The sequence below is a fragment of the Chiloscyllium plagiosum genome, chromosome 46, assembly GCF_004010195.1.
Source record: "Chiloscyllium plagiosum isolate BGI_BamShark_2017 chromosome 46, ASM401019v2, whole genome shotgun sequence".
Classification (NCBI taxonomy): Eukaryota; Metazoa; Chordata; class Chondrichthyes; order Orectolobiformes; family Hemiscylliidae; genus Chiloscyllium; species Chiloscyllium plagiosum.
Window position 1 is genome coordinate 3,119,925 of NC_057755.1, and position 19,197 is coordinate 3,139,121.

General features: G+C 43.8%; 1 protein-coding gene across 1 annotated transcript in view; it reads right to left on the reverse strand.

Annotated features, from left to right (window-relative positions):
* Nucleotides 1–4,368: 4,368 nt before the first annotated feature.
* Nucleotides 4,369–19,197, reverse strand: part of LOC122544131 — a 66,897-nt gene continuing 52,068 nt past the window's right edge. The window contains exons 16-20 of the mRNA XM_043683169.1: nt 14,104–14,217; nt 12,252–12,308; nt 9,058–9,171; nt 6,532–6,643; nt 4,369–5,290 (exon numbers count right to left, since the gene is read on the reverse strand). Coding sequence (XP_043539104.1) covers nt 5,253–5,290; nt 6,532–6,643; nt 9,058–9,171; nt 12,252–12,308; nt 14,104–14,217 — 435 coding nt within the window. The 3' untranslated portion in view covers nt 4,369–5,252. The remainder of the gene's footprint in view (nt 5,291–6,531; nt 6,644–9,057; nt 9,172–12,251; nt 12,309–14,103; nt 14,218–19,197) is intronic.

Sequence of the window (19,197 nt, forward strand, 5' to 3'; positions counted from 1 at the left end):
TACCCCCCACATCATGTTGTCTGTTTCCCACCATCAGTCTCTCTCTGTCCCTGCGTTTCCCCCCGCCCCCACACCCCGCCAGTCAGTCAGGGCTGGCCACAATGTCATTGGTGCGCCTGAGTTTCTCTTGTTTCTCCCCCCTCTCCCTGTGCCCGTCTCTCGGCCTGTGCCCACAGCTGCCCTGAGTTGGCTGGTTTCTGAGCTCACTGCTGTAGATCCCCATGACGCTGTTCGGTTGCTTTCACCCACGGCTCATGGTGCTGCCCCAGTGAACCTGGTCTTTATCGCTTTCCTGCTCATTGAAACCGTGCTCACCACCAGCTGGAGATCCGCTTTCCCATCACCTACTTCCAGAGCCCGGAGGATCACAGGGACAGCCTGATCCCAGCATCACCACCAGACCACAGCTCGGGCACAATCTCCCCACCTTCCAACACCAGTGTGGCATAGCCAGCACCCAGGCTTGACTGGTCAAGGTGGCATCAACTGGGGCACCACAGCCTGATGGGCACCAGGGCAGCCATTGTCACCTGTCTGGATTGTGGCAAAACATAATGCATGGTGGACAGAAGGGGGAACAATATCTGGAGGGGCCCTGCACTTGTCCCAATCACTCTTTGCCCCCGCAGTCTCTGGGTTAACAAGGTTTTCTTGAACTGTTCGGTCCATTGCTGACGTTTAGGCACTGCTATCTATTACTGACCACGTCGTCCTGCTCTCAGCTAGAGACATCCTTTTACCATCCAGCTGTTTGAGAACACAGAATAGCATTGTCAGCTCCGAACTGATCCCACAAAAACAATGCCGTCGTGACCACATCAAATTTAATTTTCCCGGACACTGCTGATGTTATGGACTAGGCCAGATCACTCAAAATATTTACCCCTCTCTCATACTCTCCTCCTTATACTCTCGCGCTCTCTTACACGCTTGCTGTCTCTCTCTCTGTCACTCTTGCCCTCTCCTCACACACGTCCACTTGTCTCACATTCTCAACCCCCTCTCAAATCACACTCACCATTTCTCTCACACACCATTAGACACTCAGGCAGTATTTCATTCACACTATTTCTCTCACACACCATTTCTCACATATTCTATTTCGCACTAAGTTTTACACACTATTTCACACAGACACCATTTCACTTTTTCTCACACAAATTGAAACACACGAATAAAAACAGAATGCTGATTCGTCCACCAGTTCCACATGCTCTCATTGATTGGCTGAAGTGACTGTCAATAACAATATGTGGGTGGAGCTTTTTACTATACTGCTATATGATTGGCGAGGATATAGAAATCCTTGCCCATTATCACCCAAACATCAATGTACTTGATTTCTGATTGGGCAAGATGGTTGTCAGTTGAAACTTTATTGCTGGAACAGCACAGCAGGTCAGGCAGCATCCAGGGAACAGGAGATTCGACGTTTCGGGCACAGGCCCTTCTTCCTGAAATATTGCCTTCAGCAATAAAGTTTCAACTTTGATCTCCAGCATCTGCAGACCTCACTTTCTCCTTCAAGATGGTTGTCAATCAGACTACCCGATGACCCCGGCTAAATTTACTAATTGTAGATAGCAGATCGGATCATCTGAATGATTGGCTGATACAGTTGTTAGTTATGTGCATTGTTACCTGATTGGCTGGGATCACATTTCGTCACTGGTCGCACACGAACTCACCACTTCACACAATCACATACTCCTACACATTACCTCGGTTATGAAAGCTTTTAGCATGCTTGCCTTATTGCTCAGACCTTTGAATAGAAGAGTTAGGACATCCTGTTGAGGTTGTACAGGGTGTTCCTTAGGCCTCTTCTGGAATAATGTGTCGTTATAGGAAGGAGATTATTAAGGTGGAGAGGGTTCAGTAAACATTTACCAGAATGTTGCCAGGGTGGAGGGTTAGAGTTGTTAGGAGAGGCTGAATAGTGGTGTCTAAGAGATGGGGGTGGTCTTATAAAGGTTGATAGATATGTATGAACAAGGTGAATGGTGGGGATTTTAAAACTAGGAGCATACTTTTGAGTGGAGAAATGTTTTAAGGAGAAAAAGATTTTAAAAAAGACATGAGGAACAAGTTTTTTTAAAAAAAACACACACACTGGTTTGTGTGGAATGAACTGCCAGAGAAAGTGTTGGATGCAAGTATGGTTGCAACATTTAAAAGACGTTTAAATAAGTACATGAATAAGAAATGCTTGAAGGGATAATGGGCCAAGTACAGGCAGGTAGGACTAGTTTAGTTTGGGATTATGATTGACAAAGATGAGTCGGACCGAAGGCTCTATATCGGTTCTGTATGACTTTATGAAACACATATCTGTGTCCACGAGGTTTGTTTAATTCCAGATTTTTTTTTCAGGCATCACAAAATTTGAAGTCCCAGTGGGACAGTATGGTATTTAATAAATTCCTGCTTTCGGAATCAAACAAGTCCTGACACCTACAATTCAGTCCCAGACCAGATATGTCACCTTTTGTACATTCTGTCGCTCTGTCTGTTTGAAGTTTGGAAAGTTCACCAGACTCTGTTGGAACACTTAATTATCCCAGAACAGTGGGTTTCAACACAGTCTGAAATTTGCATGTTAATCAATCACAACTTGCATATACTCTATAACAGACGACTCCATCTACTGTTTCTCATGGAGACTGTTTCTCCTCCATTCCCATTGAAAGCAATAGTGAGTTGCACTCCAAAAAACTGACAGAATTCTCGAATCTGATTTTTTTGTAGAAACAGAACTAACAGGAATTAAATTGCAGCTTTCCCTGTTCTTGCTCCCGGGTCAATATTCAATCATCTACAGGCTGGAATCTAATTGATGATCTCAGCAAGTTTATAAAGACCACAATACATAATGGAGAGTGGGTTACTCACTATAATCTAACCGAGGGGCTTAGGGGTGATATGGTGGTGGTGGAGTTTGTAAATGGAATAATAGATACCAGGCAGGGAGTTACAGACTAGAATCTAAATGAGGAGATCGGAAGTTTTATACATATAGAAAAACAGAAACTAGGGAACAAGTTACAGACAGGAATCTAATGGAGGGGATTGGGGATTTTATATATATAGAACAGCAGATACGAGGGAGTGAATTACAGATTGGAATCTAATCAAGGGGTTCAGGCAATTCATTTATTAAATAGCCGAAACTGTCACACTGATTAGCTTCATTTGACATGGGATTTTGAACAGAATAAAGGTTAAAAAAAAAAATCAGTGAATGAATTAGAGGCTCCCCATTCAATTTATTTTCATCTTTCACAGAATGCAAGAATGGATAAACTTCAAACACGTCCTGCCAACCAGATATTCCAACCCAATCTAGTCCCACCAACCAGCACCCTGCCTATTCATATACCCATCCAAATGTCTTTTAAATGTTGCAATTGTACCAGCCTCTCCCACTTCCTCTGGCAGCTCATTCCATACACGTACCACCCTCTGTGTGAAAAAGATGCCCCTTAGGTCTCTTTTATATCTCACACTAAACCTATGCCCTCTAGTTCTGGACTCCCCGGTCCCAAGGAAAAGACTTTGTCTATTTATCCTATCCATGCCCCTCATGATTTTGTAAACCTCTATAGGATCACCCCTCAGCCTCCGATGCTCCAGGGAAAACAGCCCCAGCCTGTTCAGTTTCTCCCTATAGCTCATATCCTCCAACCCTGGCAACATCAGAGGGGAATGTCTTCTCTCACTGTTGAGTGTCTTTGGAACTCCCTGCCACAGAGAGCTCTGTGTTTTGTGTGTGTGTTGGGGGCAGAGATCTAATGTCTATTCAAGGTTGAGATAGGCAGTTTCTTGATTGGTTGGATAATCAAGGGTTATGGGCAAAGTGGATATGAGGAATGCTGGATCAATTATGATCCTACTGAATGGGTGGAACAGACTCAAGGAGCTGAACATCTACATTGTTCTAATTTCTTATGTCCTGAAAGGGAGTAATAGCAGATGACATGACTTAATTGATCAGACACTCCTCGAGACAATTAGAATGTAATAACAGTACTGATCTGACGATAGGGCATGGCTTGGAAATAGCAAGCAGCAGCTTTCAGTGACCAAAGTGCGTGCACCAAGTTTGTAACTGAACTTAACATCGCCTGCTGTCCAGTCAGAAACACAAGGACATCGAGGTAGTGGAGTGGGTCCAGAAATCGAGTGTCAACTCCATGCCCCCAGCCAAATGGAAAAGCAAAGCTGCAGTATGCCTTTCAATTCAACACCCTGCTTTATCAAGCATTACTTTAGTAATGTTTCCAAAACCACTTCATCAGGCTGTCTCCTGTTGCCTGAACTGGTTAAAGTCTCAAATAAAACAAAACAAAAGTTAGGATATGTGTTTAATTGGTAACCTAAACTTTCAGTGGTGAGACTTGCGAAGAGCAGAGAAGGGTGAGGAGACTTTTAACAGAGCTATTAAAAATCAGCAAATATTTAACAAGGTAAATGGGAAGGGCCTGCTTTCAGTGACTACAGATGTGAAACAAGACAACCCTCATTGAAGGTAATTGGTGAATTAACCAAAGCCAACTTGACAGCATTCTTCTTCACGCTGCGGGTTGCTGTGTTCTGAGACACACTCACTGAAAGGGAAATGGAAACTCATGCAATGGGACCTCATCAAAAGAAATCAGGTCAATGTATGAAACCTCTGCAAGATTAAAAGTGTGGGACAAATTCAACAACACTTCAACAAGCTCAAAGATGGCCAAATGTGCCCTTCCTGAACTCGAAGTGTGTGATGTTACTGTACAGAACCACGATAACATCAGACAATCACTTGCAGACGTTACCTGACATGTAGAAACATATCAGGGAGGTTTTTGGAAACAATTTGAGGCACTGAAGGATGGCCCGATTAATAAAGGGGCATTTTCAGCAATCCAATCCTCTTGGCCAGCTTTACAGCTGAGGTTCATCTTGACAACATGAAGAGGTCAACGGTGATCAGTGCTGAGAGAGATCAGCCTTGACCCCTGTGACTAAGATAGTCATGTGGCCTATTTGCTTTTTAACCTCTTCTTTCCCTGTGCAATCCCAACTTCAATCGCTTCAACAGAAGAGGAACCTTTGGACTAAAATGGAACATGATCAGCTGGCGACATTTCTGGAGGGAATGAAGGATGTCCCAAACCAAAGAGCCACCTTGGCTTCAAGAGGGAGCTGCTGTTTCCATCTGCAATTCCAAACGGCAAACTGGTCTTTCCAGGATCTTCCAGTAGCAACATTCAACGTGGACTTCGGAAATGCAATTGGGATTTCCTGGCTAAAAATATTAATGTGGAGATTGTTTCCTGTTTTACTTCAAGAATGTAGCTTCAAGAGCAGCATTAACCTGCCCTCCCAGACCACCACCCTCCCTACTCACCCGAACACCTCTCCCCAAATTACCCAACCTCTCCACAGCACCAACCCTCACCGCAGTCACATCCCTTTGCACAGCTCTGCCCTCAGCACAGGCCTCGCATCCACTCCCACCTAACTGGCAGCAGTCCATACCTCCACAGAATGATTCCCACTTCCTACTCTCTAATCAGAAACCTTACATGTGTGCACCACCCACAAACAGAGTAGGTTACAGAAGTGAGGCAGGTTGCAAGAGGTGACAGAGACATGGAAATTTGTAGCAGCTGAAAGAGCACAGAGAAGAGGAGTTGCCACAGACAGGGAAGGTTGCAGGAGCCCGGAACAGTACAAGAGAGAGGGAGTTTTGTAGCTGTTGCAGGAGATTATAACATTGGGAGGTTCAAGGAGCTGCAAAGGTTAAAAAGATAGAAATAGTTGTTGGAGTCTGAGGTTACAAACTTGGAGATTTCAATGGGCTGAGATCACAGAGATAGGGGCTGGAGGAGGTTAAAGAGGTAGGGAGGCAGTGTAGGGGCCAAATGAGGTTATGGAGATAGGGAGGGTGGAGGGAATACAGGAGGTTATAGACATAGGGAGGGATGTAGGGTCTGGAAGACGTTACAGAGATAGGGAGAGGTGTGTTACCTGATGGAGGTTAGACACGGAGGAGTGTAGGACCTGTATGGGCTTACAGATGTAGAGAGCGTACAGGACCTGAAGGAGATTACAGAGAAAGAGGGAGCGGAGAAATTGTAAAGGCTGAAGGGGGTTACAGATATAGGGAGGGGTGTAGGGACTAGAGTAGATTACAGAGAAAGGGAAGGGTATAGGGGCTGGAGGAGTCTATAGAGATAGGAAGGGGTCAAGGGGTTGAAGGAGGTTACAAAGATAGGGATGGTTGTCTGACTTGAATAAGATGGTGGTTGGACATAAAGCATACAGAAATGCGGAGGTTTTATGGGACTTAGACTGGAAGATATATGCAAGGTGAAGGAGTAATAGGAGATCAGGAAGAATTAGGTGCCTGCAGTGGTCACTGTGAGGGAGTGACCTACCTGCCCACACTGCCTTTAGACACATACGTGCTGCTGAGCAATACTGAATGAGAGATGTGAAACTATCCACCACTCAAACACCCTCTGACCTTCCTGAAAAGCTTACCATGCACACTCTGAGCGAGGACTGAACAGTGAAGGAATAAAACGAAAAAGGCAATGATACATTCCAGGAAACACAGCAGCAAGAGGAAGAATACCAGCATCAATGGCCCCAACTGTAAAACACAAAAGTGGGACACTCCAATCACCACTCTTCAGTGTGGGACCTACCCCTCATCCTTTACTTCTTGAACTCTATTCCTGATCAACAATGCAAACCCAGCCTCTTTCACTGTCTCGCACTCAATCCCCACTTTATAAGAGGTAGACATCTCCCCGAGCCCTGCTTCCTTTCTCTTCTTCCCCACCCCATGAACTGTCACTGTCTCCTCTCGCCAGCAGTGGTCCCTTCACCCAATCACTGCCCTATCACCATCATCCAATCCAGTGCTTCAGTCTTGAGTGCAGTCTCCAACTCTGACGTTTGCCCTTCTCCTACCAGAGCACTGCTCTACTGTCACGTCCTCCCTCTTCCAGGTACAAACCCAATCCCTTTGCTGTGTCCTGTACCACTTTCTAAGGAACATTTCTTACTCTCCCCGCTTTTTTTCGTCAGTATTCACAATGGAAGAGGGCAATGTTAGTGAGAATACGGAGATACAGGCTACAAGATTAGGTGGGATTGAGGTTGACAAAGAAGAGGTTTTAGCAATTTTGGAAGACCTGAAAATAGATAAGACCTGGGAATGGATGGGATTTATTCTCAGATTCTCTGTAAAGCCCAGGAGCCTTTGGCTTCAATTCTTATGTCATCGTTGTTGACAGGAGTAGTGCCAGAAGACAGGAGGACAGCAAATGCTATTCCCTTGTTTAAGAATGGGAGTCAGGACAACACTGGTAATTATAGGCCAGTGAGCCTTACTTCGGTTGTACGTAACGTGTTGTAAAAGGTTATAAGGGACAGATTTATAATCATCTGGAAAGGAATAATTTGATTCAGGATAGTCAACAGTTTTGTGAAGGGTGGGTTGTGTCTCACTAACCTTATTGAGTTCTTTGAGAAGGTGACAAAACAAGTGGATGATGGTAAGGCAGTTGATGTGGTATAAATGGACTTCAATAAGGCGTTAGATAAGGTTCCACACAGTAGGCTATTGTACGAAATAGGCAGTTTTGGGATTGAAGGTGATTTAATGGTTTGGATCAGAAATTGACTGGCTGAAAGAAGACAGAGGGTGGTGGTTGATGAGAAATATTCATCCTGGAGCTCAGTTACCAATGGTGTGTCCCAAGGATCTGTTTTGGGGCTAGTGCTGTTTGTCATTTTTATAAATGACCTGGATGTGGGCGTAGAAGGATGGGTTAAAAATTTGCGGATGACACTAAGGTAGAGTTATGGATAGTGCCGAAGGATGTTTTGAGTTATTGTGGGATATAAATAAGATGCAGAGATGGACTGAGAAGTGGCAAATAGAGTTTAATGAGGAAAAGTGTGAGGTAGTTCACTTCAGAAGTAACAGGAATGTACAGTACTCGGCTAATAGTAAAATTCTTGGCAGTGTAGATGAACAGAGATATCTCGGTGTCCAGGTGCATAAATCCCTGAAAGTTGCCACCCAGATTGATAAGGCTGTTAAGGCAGCATATGGTGTGTTGGTATTATTGGTAGGGAGATTGAGTTTCGGAGCCATAAGGTCATGCTTCAGTTGTACAAGACACTAGTAAGGCCTCACCTGAAGTATTGGGTGCAGTTCTGGTCACTGCATTATAAGAAGGACGTGGAAGCTTTGGAGGGAGTTCAGAGGAGATTTACTAGGATGTTGCCTGGTATGGAAGGAAGGTCTTATGAAGAAAGGCTGAGAGAACTGAGGCTGTTTTCATTGGAGAGAAGAAGGTTGAGAGGTGCTTAATCGAGATGTGTAAGATAATCAGAGGGTTAGATAGGGTGGACAGTGAGAGCCTTTTTCCTCAGATAGCGAAGGCTAACATGAGGGGACATAGCTTTAAATTGAGGGGTGATAGATTTAGGACAGCTATCAGGGGTAGTTTCTTTACTCAAAGTAGTAGGGGCGTGGAATGACCTGCCTCCAATAGGAGTAGGCTTGCTGACATTAAGGACATTTAAATGGGCATTGGACATACATATGGACAATAATGGAAGGGTGTAGGTTAGGGGGCATCAGATAAATTTTCGCAGGTCAGCGCAACATCGAGGCCGAAGGGCCTCTACCTCGCTGTAACATTCTATGTTCTCCCCACATCTGACCTGCACCCCAACGCCAAGACTGTCTCTCACTCTTAAATCTGACATCTTGCTAGATTTCTTCCCCGATGACGTAACCATCTCTCTCTTTTCCCAGCTCTGAATTCTGGCTCGCTCTCTCTCTTCCCTCCAGCCTCTCTCTCTCTCTCCCCCTACCCCCCCAAACACCCCCTTATTCCAAAGCACTGTCTCCACTTTGTACCACTGACTCCTTCTCTCCCTCTTTGAGAACAACCTCCCTTTCTCTCAAGTATCTGCTTTCTATTCTTCTCTCCCTCTTTCTAAATCTTACTGTTGCCGAACACTCACAACGGAAGAGCTACTCACAAAGTAAAAGCTTGAGGTTAGTGGTTCCATCAAGTTGAGTGTGACAAAGTAAACTCCTGTACCGACAATAGCTGCGATACAGCTGACTATGTGCATCACTATTATTGCTTGTTTCTGCAGGAAGTTTAAACAGGTTACTTTGCAATCAGCTCATTATCAAATCCACTTACAACTAAGATGTCCTCTCCCTTCTGGAGGAACTACTAACTGCGCCTCTCCCCCCTCACCACGTCTTCCTGAAATCGTTGACCACATCAGTGTCTCTTCTCCAGCCCTCTGGACCCAAAGAATAGGGAAAGTACAGGAGGAGTTCATTTGGCCCACATGCATGTCCAGTCTCAATGAAGCAGTGACTCAACTAGCGCCCCTCCCTGGTCAACTTCCCATTGTCCTGTGCATTCTTCCTTTGCAGATAACTTCCTGTTGAATTCCTCAACTGAAGCTGTTGCCACCAAACTCCTGGGCACCTAATTCCGAATCCTAACGACTCAGGTGGCAAAAAGCTCTGTTGCTGTCATTTCTTTTGTCAATTGAATTCAATTTTCTTCTGATTCCTGATCAGTTTATTTGTATTTATTCTATCCAAATCCCTCATGCTTTCAAACACATTAGAAAGAGGATCCAAACTTCTCCAATTTATCTGCAAAACAGATGACCCTCAGCCCTGGAACTATTTTTGTGAACTTTTTCTGCAATCTTTCAGAAAAGTCTGGTGCCAAATGCACCAGCTGTGACCCAGTATTCTACACAAGTTGCCCTGTCCAAAGAATAACCATTAACTACTCTGTACTGCTTTTCGTCACTCAGACAATTTTGGATCCATTTTTCTGCTATTCCTTTATCGAGGGAACTCTTAGCTGCACACCACTGCAGAGACTTTACCAAATGCCTTTTGTAATTTCCCTAGTTAATTATTCTAACCCTGGATTGTTCCATGTACTTGCCCAAAGTAAACCTAAACCTTTCATGATAATGACCACCGTCCCTCAATGCTCTCCACTCAACACACCTCACTCCCAAGAATCATTAACCAAACTGACCGTTCGGTTGTCATCCATTTTAACTCCCTCTCCCATTCCCCCGATGACATGTCCATCCTTGGCCTCCTCTACTGTCAGAGTGGAAACCCTTTGTCAGGACTGGGGAGGGGGAGCCCAAATGTTATATGCCACCTAAGATGCTTACAGACCAATGGACTCAACATTAATTTCACCAACTTCAAAATCCCTCCAACCCCAACCTTATCCCATGTCTAACCCCATCCTTCCCCCCCCTCACCTCCCTGATCTGACCGAACCTGTCCATCTTCCTACTCACCGATCTGCTCCAACCTTCCCACTGACCAATCACTAAAACCCTCTACCTTCACTCACCTATCAAGTTCCCACCTACCTTTCCCCCATCCCCATTAACACCTCCCTCTACATACTATTGGGTTCCCCTCCCCCTCCCCAGTCCTGGCGAAGGGTTTCCACCCGGAACGTTGACTTTCCTACTCTTTGGATGCTGCCTGACCTATTGTGCTTTTCCAGTTCCACATCTATTGACTCTGACTTCCAGCATCCGCAGTCCATGTTTGCTCCATGTTTGCTTGACTGAAATTGTGCTGATTCTGAAAATTGTCCTGAACACATTCTAGGAACTCTGTTGTACAACTGTCCCAGTCCAAATCACATGATTAAAATTCATTATAATTACTCGACAATTCTTATATTTCTCCCTAATGTCCCTGTAAACTGGTGGTGGTTTATAGATAGCAATAAGCAATATAGCTGCCCTGTTTTTGTTCGCAGAAAACTAATTCAAACCTTCAATCCTCTGGATATCTCTTCCTTGTACTGCAAAATTCTCCTTAATAATCATGACTTTCCTCCACCCTTCTTTCCTGAAAATCTTGTATCCACAAATAGTTAAAAATCACACAACACCAGGTTATAGCCCAAAACGTTTGTTTCGAAGCACTAACATTAACAACCACCTGATGAAGGAGCAGCATTCTGAAAGCTAGTGTCTGTTGAATTATAACCTGGTGTTGTGTGGTTTTTAACTTTGTCCACCCCAGTCCAACACCAGCACCTCCAAGTCATGACAAGTAGTTATGCTTGTCCAGTTGTGTCCTACTGAGGGCCAGGTTTCAGTTATACCCACAACATTAGATTTCCATGTGCCTATAACTCACCAGTCTTATTTACCTCACTCCACACATTCAGATATATCCTCAGATAGACATTATTCCTTTCCACTCAGCATGAAGCAACAACTATTTTGGTCTTTGCTCTTTGTACAAATCTCCGTCCACTCCATCCTTCCCATCTCAGCTTTTCAGCTGATCTTTCTATACACTGTTCTCTTATCTACTCACCTGATTTTCTTTTGGAAGACTCTGAACTTTCAATCTAACTCTCTGTCTTTGACATTCAATGGAATTGTCGCATATGAATCTCCCATTACACACGTGCTGAGGGCTGACCAATGATCTGTCAAAGCCACAAGCTCTCCCTGCGTGAAGGACAAGCTCATAGATAACATGACGTACTAACTCCACGGTTGACAGACTTTCCCTGCACATTGGCATCCTTCTTTAATATCACTTCTAGGTTCCCATATACCAAAGCTAATTCAGTTCAAATGTTCCCAGACTCATCCAGGAAGAAAAAGGATCCTGTTTCAGTTGCGGTCCAGTCTACCAGGGCCTGCTCAGGTCCCATTTCCCTTGAATTTATGTTCCTGTCCCAGAAATCAAAAACACTCCTCTCCAATACATTATCTTTCCAGCCACTCACTTATCTATTTTACGCTCGTACTACCACATTCACTTAAGCATTATATTGCAAAATAAAATGGAAATAACAACTGGGCTTGGGTCAGTTTATATCGTAAATTCCCACCTGGAGGATTTGAGAAGGGGATCTTCAGAGCTGAAAATGTGTTGCTGGAAAAGCGCAGCAGGTCAGGCAGCATCCAGGGAACAGGAGAATCGACGTTTCGGGCATAAGCCCTTCTTCAGGACCGAAACGTCGATTCTCTTGTTCCCTGGATGCTGCCTGACCTGCTGCGCTTTTCCAGCAACACATTTTCAGCTCTGATCTCCAGCATCTGGAGACCTCACTTTCTCCTCAAGGGGATCTTCAGGACAAACTGTGACCAGGTCATGCAACACAATCCCAAGAAGTTAAAATGTTAAAAATACTTACGAGGTGGATATTCGCGGTGTTTATAATGTCCACCACCAGTGATCCTGCTATGATAAACTGTGGGATAGAAGTACACTGTGTAAGAAACATTGGTGGTGTAACAATAATTGTAAACTGAATATTAAAACACTTTGCAGCATACTCTGTATTTATAAATACATATGTAAAGGATTAAAATGTATGTGTACAGCATGAAGTAGCAATTATTTTGTATAAGTCTCCACCCATTCCATCCTCATCACAGCTTTTCAGCTGATCTTTCTATCCACTTTTCTCTCAACTACTCACCTGATTTTCTTTTGGAAGAGTCTGAACTTTTAATCTAACTCTCTGTCTTTGACATTCAATAGAACTGTCACATATGAATCTCCCAATACTCACATGCTGAGGGCTGACCAATGATCTGCCAAGCTCTCCCTGCCAAAAGGACAAGCTCACAGATGCCAAAGGAGCACCATCGCTTGTGAGTGCCCATCCAAGTGACACACCATCCTGTCATGGAACTATATGGCAGTTCACTCATTGTCTGTGGATCAATATCCTGGAGCTCCGTTCCTAACAGAACTGTGGGCATACCGACACCCAAAAATCTATAGCAGTATAAAATCACAGCTCATGAGCACTTTCCCAACAGCTGTTAGGAAGGAATAATAAATACTGATTTAGGCAGCTACCTCCACATGCCTTGAATAAACATATTAAGAAAATTACTTTGATCACTATCTGTGGTAGCAAGTTCCACATCTCACCACTATGACTTGAACCTCTCCCTATCTGACCAGAAACTGAACTGGACTACCCATGCTGCAAAAACAGGTCAGGGGCTAGGGATTCTGTGTGAGTACTCACATCTTGTCTCTCCAAAATCCTAGTCATTATCCAGAAAGCACAAGTAAGAAATTTGGTGAAGTACTCTCCAGCAGACCTGGATGGGTGCAATTCACACAACACTCAAGAAATTCAACACCATCCTGGACAAGCAACCCGTTTTATTGGTGCCCCTCCCATTACTTAGAAAATTCACTCCCTCACCACTGTCACTCACTGGCAGCATTGTGTACCGTCTACAAGATATTCAGCAGTAACCACCAAGGAACTTTCCAAAGCTGGCATTTCTACCACCTAGGAGCACAAAGGTAGCAAAAGCATAGGAATACACCACATACAACTTGTCCTTCCAGGCGACGCATCATCCTGACATGGAATTGCATCTACATTCCTTCACTTGCCAGGTGAAAATTCTGGAATTCTCTTTCTAATAAACACCCCGATGACTGTGGTTCACCACTAACTTCTTTGGAACAATTCTGCACAGGAAATAAATGCTAGCCCTAGCTAGAGGCTGACATTGCATGACTGAAGGAAAAAGATGATGTCTCTGCAATGACAGCTGAGAAAAACGTTGTGGATTTTAAAAATCAGTTATGAATGTAGGAAATGCTTAAAATATTCAGTAAGTCTGGCAGCATATTTCCTCTTGTCAACACCATGAGAACTTTACACCTTCCATTAAGTTACGTGCATAGAGAAAAGGAGTTCCAGTTTGTTTAAGGTCTTCCAATAGGTGTTCCAGAATTGGCCTTTGAAGACTGAGATGAAGTGACATTCCCGTATTCACAGGGCTGTGAATCTTTGAAATTCTCTAGCCTGGAGATTTAGGGGTATTCAACGATTGTGTTTATTCAAAGGCTGAGCTCTTTCGACTCTGAGCCAAGGGTTATGAGGTTTGGGTGAAACAGTAGAAGCGAGAGAGAAACCAGCAGTGATCATACTGAATACTCTTATTTTTGCTCTTGTGAATTTCTTTGGCCTTTTGAGTGATTTGTCAATATCGATAAGAAAACAAACGCACCAAAACTCCTGTCCACCAGGGAATCCCGATTAAAACAGCAAAGATGTAACTTTCAGTGAAATTCAGGGAAATACTGAACACCACCTGAGTGATTCCAATCATTATCTCGGTGATCTGCAAGAGAAGAAGAGTTCAGCTGTAATTCCACATCAGAATGTTAAGTTATTCAAATGGCAGGGAGACAATAGTACAGGTTTAGCAACAAAAACTCCTGGGTGAGACAGATAGAAATTATCATCCAGGATTTGGGTGAGAGAGAGAGAAACATTAATTAGAGTTCATGACAGATGAAAACATGAGACTATAACACAGAGGAGGTGTGAAACCATTCAGGATTTGTGCGTGACAGGAAAATATCAGGCAGGATTTGTTTGAGTTCCTCAGAATGTGAGGCTGTTACTAGTGGAGTACAGAAAGGGTCAGTGCAATATACATATTTTATATATATATGCTTGGATGCGCCGACCAATTATAATATTTTCCAATTTGCTGATAGCACCAAACTGAGTTAAGGGGACAAGAAGGGGACAGGGGAAGAGGGAGCAAGCTGTTTGGAAGGTGCAAAGAAGCCTCAAGAGGACTTTGACAGGCTTAGTAAATGGGTTGGAACATGACAAATGACATATAATGTAAATAGAGGTAGATTATTCACTTTGGTAGAATAAACTGAAAGACAGAATATTTCTTAAATAATGATCAGTTGGGAAATGCCAATTTCCAAAGGAATCTGGGTGGCTTTCTTGAGAAATCATTAAACGGTAGCATGTAGGTGCAGAAAGCTATTATAAAGGAAAACAATTCATTTTGAGAGAATCTGAGGACAGAAGAATACAACCACAATTGTCTAGAACCTTAGTGAGACGTCATATTGAGCAGTGTGTAGAGGAAATACTTGCCAGGGAGGGAGAACAATGTAGGTTTACCAGATTAATCCCTGGGATGGTGGGATGTTTACATGGGGAGAATGGGAAACTAAGTCTGAGTCTGCAGAATTTCAAACAACAAGAAGTGATCTCATTGTAACTTAAAAATTCTTCCAAGGGCTAGATGGTGACATCTTGAAAAATGTCCATATTACAGAGGAGAATGTGCTGGATGTCTTGAAATGCATGAAGGTGGATAAATCCCCAGGACCTGAACAGGTGAACCTTAGAACTCTGTGGGAGGCCAGAGAAGTGACTGCTGGGCCTCTTGCTGAGATATTTGTATCGCTGATAGTCACAGGTGAGGTGCTGAAAGACTGGAGGTTGGCTAACGTGGTGCCACCGCTTAAGAAGGGCGGTAAGGATAAGCCAGGAAACTATAGACCAGTGAGCTGACATCGGTGGTGGGCAAGTTGTTGGAGGGAAGTCTGAGGGTCAGGATGTACATGTATTTGGAAAGGTAAGGACTGATTTGGGATAGTCAACATGGCTTTGTGCGTGGGAAATCATGTCTCACAAACTTGATTGAGTTTTTTGAAGAAGTAACAAAGAAGATTGATGAGGGCAGAGCAGTAGATGTGATCTATATGGACTTCAGTAAGGCGTTCGACAAGGTTCCCCATGGGAGACTGGTTATTAAGGTTAGATCTCACAAAAATAGGGAGAACTAGCCATATGGATACAGATCTGACTCAAACGAAAAAGGCAAAGGATGGTGGTGGAGGGTTGTTTTTCAGACTGGAGGCCTGTGACCAGTGGAGTGTCTCAAGAATCAGTGCTGACTCCACTTCTTTTCGTCATTTACAGAAATGATTTGAATGTGAACATAAAAGGTATGCTTAGTAAGTTTGCAGATGACACCAAAATTGGAGGTGTAGTGGACAGCAAAGAAGGTTACCTCAGATTACAACAGGATCTTGATCAGATAGGCCAGAGGGCTGAGAAGTGGCAGATGGAGTTTAATTTAGATAAATGCGAGGTGTTGCATTTCGGGCAAGCAAATCTCAGCAGGATTTATACACTCAATGGTAAGGTCCGAGGGAGTGTTGCTGAACAAAAAGACCTTAGAGTGCAGGTTCATAGCTCCTTGAAAGTCAAGTCGAAGGTAGATAGGATAGTGAAGAAGGCGTTTGATATGCTTTCCTTTATTGGTCAGAGTATTGAGTACAGGAATTGGGAGGTCATGTTGCGGCTGTACTGCAGATTGGTTAGGCCACAGTTGGAATAGTGCGTGCAATTCTGGTCTCCTTCCTATTGCAAAGGTGTTGTGAAACTTGAAATGGTTCAGAAAAGGTTTATAAGGACGTTGCCACGGTTGGAGGGTTTGAGCTACAGGAAGAGGCTGAACAGGCTGGGGCTGTTTTCACTGAAGCGTCGGAGGCTGAGGGGTGACCTTATACAGGTTTACAAAATCACGAGGGGCACGGATAAGATAAATAGACAAAGTCTTTTCCCTGGGGTTGTGGAGTCCAGAACTAGAGGGCATAGGTTTAGGGTGAGAGGGTCAAAGATACACAAGAGACCTAAGGGGCAATATTTTCACGCAGGTGGTACATGTATGGAACGAGTTGCCAGAGGAGGTGGTGGAGGCTGGTACAATTGCAACATTTAAAAGGCATTTGGATGGGTATATGAATAGGAAGGGTTTGGAAGGACATGGGTCGGGTGCTGGCAGGTGGGACGAGATTGGGTTGGGATATCTGGTCGGCACAGACGGGTTGGACCGAAGGGTCTGTTTCCATGCTGTATATCTCTAGGACTCTATGACTGAAGGATGAATATACATAGGATTTCAATGTGTATTACCTCTGGAACCAGCAGCCATAATCTCAAAGGTCTGTTAAGACTGAGATGAAGAGGAATTTCTTTATTGAGAGAATGGTAACTCTTCACAATTCTCTTCCCCAAAGGACTGTGAAAGCTCAATCATTAATCAAGTTTGAGATAGAACTGGTTTGACTTCTGGAGTGTAATGTCATAAGAAATGTGGAGAAAGTGTGGGAAAATGATATTGAGGACATGGTTAGTCATGATCTGCACGATTGAGACAGACTCGATGTACTTACATTTCAATGACAGATCAAGAAAAAACGTCATTTCGAGTTTGTTGTGGGAAACAGTGAAATATCAGGCATGACTTTAAAGTTATGGGAGGATAGCAGACGGGACCATGTCAGCAAGAGAGAGATATGAAATAGCTTTCATCCGTGAAAGAGGGAACTATTAGGCCAGCTCTGTGACAGAGAGAATATCTGACACAGCTGGAGAGAACCATCAGAGGTTGATGTGCTCGAAAAAGACATTATGATACATCTGAGTTAGCTCAGTTGGCTGGACAGCTGGTTTGTTATACAGAGTAACAACAAACAAGTTTAATACCTGAGGCTACAGTGAAGGACATTCCTTCTCAACCTCTCCCCTCAAATGACTCTCAAATGACAGAGCAGCTCGAGCGCCTGGCAGGAACTTTTAATTTGACGTGACAGAAATTGTGTGAGAGAGAAAGAAATATCAGAATGTGTGAAAAGCAGGAATATCAGTGAGGGGTTATGTGTGAGAGACAGGAATATTAGACAGGGGTTTATGTGTGAGAGACAGGAATATCAGACAGGGGTTTACGTGTGTGAGAGACAGGAATATCAGAGAGGGGTTTGTGTGTGAGAGACAGGAATATCAGACAGGGGTTTATGTGAGAGAGAGATGAGAGGAATATCAGACAGGGGATTATGTGTGAGAGACAGGAATATCAGACAGGGGTTTATGTGTGAGAGACAGGAATATCAGACAGGGGTTTATGTGAGAGAGAGAGAGAAGAATATCAGACAGGGGATTATGTGTGAGAGAGAGGAATATCAGACAGGGAATTACGTGTGAGCGAGAGGGATATCAGGAAGGGTTTGTGTGTGTGAGAGAGGAATATCAGTCAGGGGTTTATGTGTGAGAGACAGAAATATCAATCAGGGTTTATGTGAGAGACAGGAAAATCAAACAGCGGTTTATGAGTGAGCGACAGGAATATCAGACAGGAATTTGTGAATGAGAGGGAGGAATACCAGTCAGGGTTTACGTGTGAGAGGCAGGAATATCAGACAGGTTTATGCGTGACAGAGAGGAATATCAGAAAAGGGTTTATGTGTGAGAGACAGGAATATCAGACAGGGGTTTACGTGTGTGAGAGACAGGAATATCAGAGGGGTTTATCTCTGAGAGACAGGAATATCAGACAGGGTTTATGTGTGAGAGAGAGGAATATCAGACAGGGGTTTATGTGTGAGAGACAGGAATATCAGTCAGGGGTGCATGTGTGAGAGAGATGAATATCAGACAGGATTTATGCGTGAGAGAGAGGAATATCAGACACGGTTTGTGTGAGAGAAAGGAATATCAGATAGGGGTTTATGTGTGAGAGAGAGGAATATCAAACAGGGGTTTGTCTGTGAGAGACAGGGATATCAGACAGAGGTTTGTGTGTGAGAGAGAGGAATATCAGACAGGGGATTATGTGTAAGAGACAGGAATATCAGACAGAGGTTTATATGTGAGAGAGAGGAATATCAGACAGAGGTTTATGTGAGAAAGACAGGAATATCAGGCAGGGGTCCTTGAGTGTGAGACAGGAATACCACACGAGGTTTATGTGTGAGAGACAGGAATACCAGACAGGTTTGCGTGTGTGAGAGAGATGAATATCAGACAGGGGTTTATATGTGAGAGACAGGAATATCAGTCAGGGGTGCATGTGTCAGAGACAGGAATATCAGAAAGGGTTTGTGTGAGAGAGAAAGGAACATCAAATAGGGGTTTATGTATGAGAAAGGTGAATATCAAACAGGGGTCCATGTGTGAGAGACAGGAATATCAGAAAGGGGTGTATGTGTGAGAGAGGAATATCAGACAGGGCTTTGTGTGTGAGAGACTGGAATATCAAATAGGGGTTTATGTGTGAGAGAAAGGAATATCAAATAGGGGTTTATGTGCGAGAAAGGTGAATATCAGACAGGGATATATGTGTGAGAGAGAGCGGAATATCAGAAAGGGGTTAACGTGTGAGGGACAGGAATATCAAATATGGGTTTATGCGTGTGAGAGACAGGAATGTCAGACAGGGGTTTATGTGTGAGAGAAAGCGGAATATCAGAAAGGGGTGAACGTGTGAGGGACAGGAATATCA